At 43.8% G+C, this 8,775-nt stretch overlaps 2 protein-coding genes across 2 annotated transcripts; one reads left to right on the forward strand and one right to left on the reverse strand.

Annotated features, from left to right (window-relative positions):
* The first annotated feature begins 331 nt into the window (after positions 1-331).
* On the forward strand, positions 332-3,626 carry LOC136527011 (uncharacterized). Its single transcript, XM_066519609.1, has 3 exons — positions 332-455; positions 1,671-2,099; positions 2,330-3,626. Exons 1-3 carry the CDS (start codon positions 381-383, stop codon positions 2,918-2,920), a joined length of 1,095 nt encoding a protein of 364 aa, XP_066375706.1. The 5' UTR covers positions 332-380; the 3' UTR covers positions 2,921-3,626.
* Positions 3,627-4,174: 548 nt separating this feature from the next.
* Positions 4,175-8,144, reverse strand: LOC136527009 (probable hexosyltransferase MUCI70). Its single transcript, XM_066519607.1, has 7 exons — positions 8,032-8,144; positions 7,756-7,932; positions 7,071-7,142; positions 6,801-6,988; positions 5,101-5,516; positions 4,846-5,030; positions 4,175-4,713 (listed from the first exon to the last, which is right to left on the reverse strand). Exons 1-7 carry the CDS (start codon positions 8,048-8,050, stop codon positions 4,346-4,348), a joined length of 1,425 nt encoding a protein of 474 aa, XP_066375704.1. The 5' UTR covers positions 8,051-8,144; the 3' UTR covers positions 4,175-4,345.
* Between the last annotated feature and the right edge of the window lie 631 nt (positions 8,145-8,775).

Here is an 8,775-nt window from a genome sequence, read left to right on the forward strand (position 1 = left end):
CATCGATATTACATTTGTTTTCATATTTCTGTCTGAATTCGAATTCGAATATGGATAGTGTCAACTATGTCGGATAGGATATGATTGGATATCGACATCGTAAATATGCGATTTGAGTATTCGGATATGGATACGGTATCGGATATTGAATGTCCGGACTCGGATACGGACAGATCTCAACCCCTCTAAACGGATTCAGTTTCGAATACGATCAAAAAATATCCATACCGTTTTCATCCCTAATCATTATCACGAGTCACATCTTTTTATACCACTCACGATATAACGATGGAAAATATATAAATAATCCGGGAAGCGTGGTCGAGGGGAAGAAGAGGCTGGAGGCGGCGTGGACCGGTGCGGTGAATCGAGCCACCGACATGGCTGACTCCGCCAAGCGCTTCCTACTTTCCTTCCGCCGCCCTCCGCCGTGTCCGGTCCCCGACCCCAATCCCGTAAGCGAACCCACACCCTTCTCTGTCTTCTCGCAGTTCAAAGCCCACGCCGTAGAGGTAGGACTCCGTCCCGTTCACGTTGCCGGGGATGAGGATGCCGGCGGGTCTAGTTAGAGCGTGCCTGTAATGCCAAAAGCCTAAAGCTTTCCCCTTTTTTTTCGATCGATGTAGGGTTTTGTGGAAGCTGTGGCCTATTTGTTTCGTTTATGTACCAAGTTTTTGGGGGTTTTTTTTTTTGGCAGCCACATTAGGAACAGGAGGGCAATGAACTGCACCATTTTCAGACTGTTGTGTTGTGTGCTACTAGGCTCCTAGCGAGTTACTCCTACAGTAGTTTGCTGTGCTATCAGTTGCATTTAAACGTCAATTAATGTAGGGTTTTGTGGAGGCCGAGGCCCATCTGTTGCGCTTGTTTATCTGCATCATATGAGCCCCATCGCCAAGGTTTTGGATTTCTTTTTCTTTTTGGCAGTCACATTAGGAGGGAAAATCAGCGCCATTTTCTGACTGTTGTGTCCTAGCATCCTAGTGAGTTTGTTTGCATTGAAAGGCCGGTGTGTTGTGTTTGGAAATGCTACCCTGAGTGTTACACAGCAAACAGCAGACAGTTTCTTCCCTGAGCAATGAGGCTGCATAGGTAACCTGTGATACAGATGTTTTTTTTTTTTTGGTTTGTAATTCATGTTTTATTCAATCAGAAGTTTATCAGAATTTAACCATGGTCAATTAATTTGTGCCAGTAGTTAAGAAGGACACGTGATAGGATTGTTTCTGTTTCTTTCATATAAACAGATAATGGGATAGACAAGTGTGGTAGAGTCTTACCATCTGTGACCGGAAGGTCCCGGGTTCGAGTCGCGGTCTCCTCGCATTGCACAGGCGAGGGTAAGGCTTGCCACTAACACCCTTCCCTAGACCCCGCACAGAGCGGGAGCTCTCTGCACTAGGTACGCCCTTTAAACAGATAATGGGATAGACAAGTGTGGTGTTCTAATTCCTAAAATACATGTGCAAAATGGAATGTCTAGTGTTGCACCAGCAAGAAGGCAACAAGTGGTGCTTTTCTTCTCATGTGCCCTTAATGCCTTTTCTATTCGCGACATGCTTTTGGGTCAGGGGACAGGGGTAAACTTGATGGGTTTCTGCTTTTGATTTTGTTTGGCATTTCCTTTGTAGCCTCTGATTCATGTACCTTCCATTCTTTATTTACTTCAGGTACAGATCTTGAAGCGTTTGCAGCGACAAGCGTTTTATGACATTATGCAGTTGAGGGAGAGACAAGAGAAAGTTGAAAGAGTGATCTCGTTGTTCAAAGCTACCAAAGTTGGTCCATTCGCAGAAGAAAGCACTCGGGTCAAGGGTGTTATCAATGTTGCTGGCTCGCTCCCAAGAGATATCTCAGAAACAGAATCTGGTATTAGTTCACGGTTTGTGTTTGAGGCTCCCGTCAGGAAGAAGGATTCCCTCTTTGTTGAGCTCAGCACTGATCATAGATGCATGGCTCAAGAAAATGATCAAATTGAGACCCCTTTTGCGCTGTCAAAGTTGATGTACCTGTCGAATATCAATGACTCATTTTCTGTTGCTGCTGTACCAAAAGGAGCAAGGTGTAAAGATTTTTCAACAGACCAAAATATCCAAGAGGTAATTTCTTTAGACAAGCAGTGATGCCTTCAATACTACTCCCTCCATTCCAAATTATAAGGCGTTTTGGTTTTTCTAGATACATTGGTTTTACTATGTATCTAGACATAGTGTATATCTAAGTACATAGCAAAAACTACGTTTCTAAAAAAGTCAAAATGTCTTATAATTTAGAATGGAGGGAGTACCATTTTGCCTTCTAATGTGTAAGGTAACAGTTTGCTTGACAGGAACATTGGCTGGCCAGTTTGCATTCTTCGTTGAGTCCACCTTTGCTGAGTAAAAGTCACAGATATGGTGGTGGCCTAATTCTGAGATCGAAGAACTTTGCTGTTTCTCTTGCGGAGCTGATTTCAGTTGCCGGGAGGCCAGTAAACGATGGTGAAGCCAGCAGAGTTTATACAGAATTTGGGCAAATCTCGTACCAGTTCCCAGATGACATAAAGTTGACCCTGTCTGCTGCTTTGCATGGACCCAGTGTAATTCCTCGGAAGAGGAAACCATCTGCTGGAGGTTGTGTTGATCTTGAACTGGAAGTTGATGAGGACACCAGAATCGGGGCCTGGATTGAGTTCAACAAGAAGCCAAACTCACGTTTACTGAGATGGGCCGTCACACTATCAGATACACCGCATGGTGACCTTGGATGGGGCGTGAGCTTGCGTAGAGGCACTGAGGCCAAACCGCAACTGTTTCAGGTGGAGGGATTTCTGAACCTGCATCTGGGGAAGACTGCTGCCGTTCAGCCTGGCATCGTGTTCAACGTGGATGGGAGGAGGTGCAGACCTGGTCTTGTATTCCACTCGAGTTGGTCCTTGTGAGTCTAGTGTGGGAACTTTTGGTAGATCAGAGAATGCTGCTGGAATTGTCAGGTGGAAAGAAAACAATTCATTGAAGGGCAGGCATGGTGCAAGCGGTAGTCTTACTGCCTGTGACCGGAAGGTCCCGGGTTCGAGTCGCGGTCTCCTCGCATTGCACAGGCGAGGGTAAGGCTTGCCACTGACACCCTTCCCCAGACCCCGCACAGAGCGGGGGCTCTCTGCACTGGGTACGCCCCAAAGAAAACAATTCATTGAGAAGTGCATGGTGCGTTGCACTGATTATTTTGACGTGTTATAACTTCTAATTGTCGTTTTGATATCCCTTTACCTTCGCGTAGAGTTTTCTAGATATGATGAGCCATGTTGGGGCATGAGCTTGTGAAGAGGCACTGAGGCCAAACAGCAACTGTTTCAGTTCAACGTGGATTCTGGTGTAGGAACTTTTGGTAGATCTCCTGAGGAGGTGCGGACCTGGTCCTGTATTCCACTCGAGTTGGCCCTTGTGATTCTGGTGTAGGAACTTTTGGTAGATCAGAGAATGCTGATGGAATTGTATCAGGTGGAAAGAAAGTGATTCATCTAGAAGTGCATGATGCTTTGGCCCTGATAAATTTCAGGTGCTATAACTTCTAATTGTTGTTTTGATATCCTTATACCAGATCTGCTGAACCATGATTCTTCTATGGAGAACAATATTTTTATGGCACCTACACAAATGAGTGTAAATGAATCCCCATTGTTAAAATTGCAATATGAAATGATGTTGACTGGACGTATGATTTCATCACCACAAACAAATTCGATCTGTTACATTCCACTGTTCTTTTACATGAGTACAGTATAAGAATTCAACGATTATGCACATAACTGGAAGCAACAAAACTTAAGTGTTGCCCTACCGTGCTCCCAATGTTTAGCTGCAATAGAATATACAAGAAATTACATACTCTCGACTGATTGAGCCAAAAAAAAAAAAAGAGGAAAAATCAGTGACGAAGTTCGTCATACAGCAGGGATCGAGTTCCACAGTGCTGTCATCTGCAAGATACGGCGATTCCGATGGACGCCGAACGGCCGGAGCCATGTCCTGACTCCTGAGTCCGACGACTGATGAAAAATTATGTACCCTGCTAGTTCTGTTCTCTTATACTTGTGTTGAATTGCAATGTGAAACGTTAATGATTTGTCATATGCTTTTATCACTACAAACATGAATCCGTCCTATTACGTTCCTCTGTTCTTTTTGCACAGAACTGAAGTGACAATCTCCAAGCATTAGCTTACAGTACTCCCTGTGCTCAGTTGCAACAGAATCTACAGGAATTACATGATCTCATCTGCTTAAGCGGGGGAAAAAGAACAAAGAAAAATAAGCATTCTACTTTGTACAACCATGAAAGAATCAAAGGCCACAAAATTTACATCCTAGCCTGCCGGTGAAGTTCTTTTTACAGCAGGCAGTTCCATAGAGCTGAGATCTGCAGGATACGGAGTCCATAGCCCTAATCCTCCTCTACTCTCCTTCAGTCCCTTCTTCACAATCTCATCTATTGTTTTGGCCCATTCAACTTTGGATGAGTGTTCTCTTGTGTGTCTGTGCAAGATGAACAGTGAATTGTATTCACAGTTAGGGAACATGAAGAACTTAAGAGCATCTCCAAGCCTATGCTCCACGTAGCCAAAGCTGATCTGATCACGTGGCGTGAAAAGATTGACTTCATTGAACCAGAGGCAGCTGAAGAGATCGGTCATCGTTGTATGCTCCCGGATCAGCACTGCTCCCTCCGGCACATCTGCAAGTTATAATTGGGTCTTATAAACAATGTGGATTGGTGGAACAACGAACCAATTTTTCAGAAAATACTAATGTTAAGCAACAAACAGCAGTTGTGTAGAATGTTGTGGGCATATGTGATTGCACTCACCACTAGGCATCTTTTTCTTTGGGCTCCAAGGCTCCATCCCCTCATAATAGTACATCTTCATCTGAAGATCAACCAAAGGACGAGCGTATCGCTTCCGTCGTTTGATTGCATCACCCTCTTCATAGATGCTCCTATGATGCTTATGGACAGCTACTGCAAATGTGTATTTTCCACGCCAGAGATATCTGCAAAGAATTTCCAATGATCATTGATAAAGCAATATGATGTGTCCGAGGTTCCAGATAGAAAGCCAACCTCTCAAGAATAAGCAGTGGATCAACTTTTAGCTCCATTTTCCCATCAATCCAAATGCTATACCAAGCTTGAGGAAATAGCCTGTGCGTTAAAATCTTCGGTATTTTTCCATTCCTTCTGGGTTCGTCAAATGGGAGGCGATGTACCGTTATAAGTCGCCATATACCAACCCATTTTCCTCCAGCACTGTCAATCTTGACGGTGGTGTTCTTTTCAATAAAATCAAGAGATACTTCATCTACCACCATTAGGAAGCAGAACAGCTTCTGAGACCGACGACTAATATTTGATGGCTGATGGGGAATGTCATAGCCATCAAAAACACCAGAGGCAACCACAAATTTGCATTTCTGTATGTACTTGACATCAATGATATCCATATCCGCACCGCTATTTTTCATAAATCCACAGTGCACCTGGGCATATATCACAGGCCAAACACTTTTAACAGAAGGCTTAACTATAAAGCATCGTAACTTAAGATTCAGAAAATGGTGAAAATGAAAAGACTGTAATAAGGTACCGTTTAGAGGAAAATGTGCACTGTTCTTTTGAAAAATGATGAAAATGCAGGCCATATTTTTTTTTATTCTAGGCGCAAAGCAGACAAGCACTAGAAAATTACACTAACTGGTCACCGACATTACAACTCCAGTGTAGATTCTAGTGACTGATCTTTATCATCTATGGACCTTGAAAAATATTAAGCTGCTGATTGGTCCAATACATAGATTATCCATGATAAGTTCTATGCTGTACCAAGTAATTTCTGTCAAGTAGGGTAAGTTTCAGGTAATTTTGATCTCAAGGATGGTTCCGAGACAGTTCGCACATTGTGTGCGCCTCACTGATGTAGTTTGCAAGACACCACTAATGGAAAACAAATGCAAGGTGAAAACATCAAAACTCATGGATGCAGAATGTAGTTTTCCCCATTGCACAAAAAAGAAACTCCTAGTGAAGGTATAGTAAAAGGGTGACTCCTTCACTTTCCTTATGTGCAGTTTGAAACCAGACCCATTCATTTAGCATTCAACAAAATCTGGAAATGCTTCAGTGTCAAACGCCCTAATCTACAAAAGGAGAATCTAACTGATCTTTCAACCAACTGCCGCTTGAGCTATAGCCAAGGTACTAAATAGCATTCGTAGCGGTCGCTATAGCGGCTGCAATAGCGGTAGCGGCCCCTTACCGCTACCGCTACGATGTAGCAGTTTGGATATAGCGGTTTGGAACTTAGCACCCGCTATTTGACGCAGCTAGCCGCTACAGCGGACATGATTAGACGTAGCAGTCCGCTATAGTGGCCGAAGTCTAAAACATAACTAGTTCATTCTTAATTTAAGATATATTTGATCAAGAATCAAGTCTTCGAATACAGTTAAATATCTATTTACACTATTTAAGTTATATGTTTATTTATTAGTCTATTGTTAATTGGTATTTAGTTGATTTGTTAATATGTAAGAAAGTCATTATTTAAGATACACATATATCTAAATTACACGAGATTATTAGATAATATAATTGGAACATAGCGTCTGCTATAGCACCCGCTATCTGCAATCCGCTACGTAGACGTCAATCCGCTACATACCTGCTAACCGCCATTTGTCACCTTGGCTATAGCACAGAAATTAAGAACCAAGAGTGCAAGCAAGTTTAAACAGTACATGCACACATTAAAGGCTAGTAGTTACCTTCATGGTAGAATTCAGTTTAAAGCTTTCTTCCCTCTGTTTCCAGTTTTGACGTCCTCCAAACAGCGGTGAAAGATCTTTATCCTGTTTGTCAACAGTTATATATGACAACTTCTTCACGATTGTGTTGGGAGTCCTCTTTGGGATGGCAACAGCATTTGGATCATCGGCAACAGGTATGGGGCAGCCTGTAGATTGAAGTAACAAATGTGAGGCTACGAAGCAGTCACTGTTTTGGACCCAACAAAAATTTTAAGGCGCGAGTCTTACGGTGGAGCGGTTTCGATGAGAGCCCCATCGAGTCCAACACAGAGAGAACTTTACTGTCTTTTTTGCAAAGGGCTGCAGAGATACAAGGCACACCAATCATGTAATGATAACTGATAAGACAAAGTACCACTATTATGATAGGCAGTCTATGGAAGATCAGAAGGTATTTAACTTCAGAGCAAATAGTCTGAAGAAAATATGTATATTCAGAAGATGTAGCACTGAAACAGCATTATAAATTCAGAATGGAGATTAAGTATTAGAAGAACATATAATTATCATGTCCATGAGCAAGTAAGAAGTGATGAACATTAGCTATAACTCACAAGCAAGACATCTTAACGCACGATTGCACACTGAATATGAAAGGAGACGTGAGAGAACCAACAGAATTAATAGTTATCAGATACTGTTTCCATTCCTTATCGGTGAAGAATATGGATAGGATAACCGGGTCGTCCTGTTACTACTTGAGTTAACTGACTCCCAAAGCAATGTAAGCAAGCAAGCCTCTGCTACTGCTCTACCGATGCATCATCAAGCTCAGGCATTTGGGCATTGTAAAGACGAAGCTGGGCAGAGGCATAGTGCTAGAATATACTGCCAGCAGAACAGGTAAGGAAATTGCAATGGGTCTATGGACAGCAGCGAGGGAAGCCGCGGGGACCTTAGCTAGCTGGCTGACCTGAGAGGAACGTGACGGGGGAGCTGCAGGGCCGGAGGTGGAAGGCGAGTGCGAGGAGCCCGAGCATGGCCCAGGCGATGGCCGACACGAGCACCAGCCGCGCGGCGCCCCTGCGGGACACCACCCGCGTCGCCGCCGCATCCGCCTTCGACGCCGCATCCGTGACGATGCCGCCACCTGTGATGGAACCGAACCGAGCCATCAGATCCGAACAGGGACCGCGAGCGCAGCGCCAATTGGCTGGATCGGGTCGTGTCAGGTCCGTTCAGTGCCTACCTCTGCTTCGCCTCGCCATTCCTCCGCCGCCGCCGCTGCTCCCGTGCGCGGCGAGGGCTTAGGTGACGTCACGCCTACGCCTTAGGGATGGTTGGGGACGCCACGGAGGAAAGCCTGCTTTTTTAGTTACGCCTTGTTTACTTGGAAATTTTTTTTCCAAAAAGTGTTATACACATCAAATCTTGTGATACATGCATAGAGCATTAAATGTAGATGAAAAAAACTAATTACATAGTTTGATTGGAACTCGCGAGACGAACGTTTTGAGCCTAATTAGTCCATAATTAAATACTAATTGCCAAATAAAAACAAAAATACTACAGTAACCAAATTCTCAAATTTCATCCAACTAAACAAGGTCTTAGCTCAAAGGAGCATATGCTTGGCGAAGCTACACAGTGACCAGCGGAAGTTACATATGCACTTATCATATCAAATTAAAAATATATATATATGCTCTGCACTTGTCATACTATGCTAAAAAGGAAAAATGAGAGAAAATAAATGTGAAACCCTAAGCCCGTTAACCATAACATGGAGCACGGAGCTCGTGCACGTGTAGGAGGAACAAGCGTCGCTAAGGAGCCGCTGCCGACCACCCATAACGCAAAGGACAGACGCTCGTGCACGTGTAGAGAGGAGCCGGAGATAGGGCCGTCTCTGGAGGCGTCCGAGCATCAATGTGACTATTCGAGGGTTCGGAAAATCGTTTGGAGAGCAAATATGGAGGAAACAGTTCGAAGA

The sequence above is a fragment of the Miscanthus floridulus genome, chromosome 19 (assembly GCF_019320115.1).
Source record: "Miscanthus floridulus cultivar M001 chromosome 19, ASM1932011v1, whole genome shotgun sequence".
Lineage (NCBI taxonomy): Eukaryota > Viridiplantae > Streptophyta > Magnoliopsida > Poales > Poaceae > Miscanthus > Miscanthus floridulus.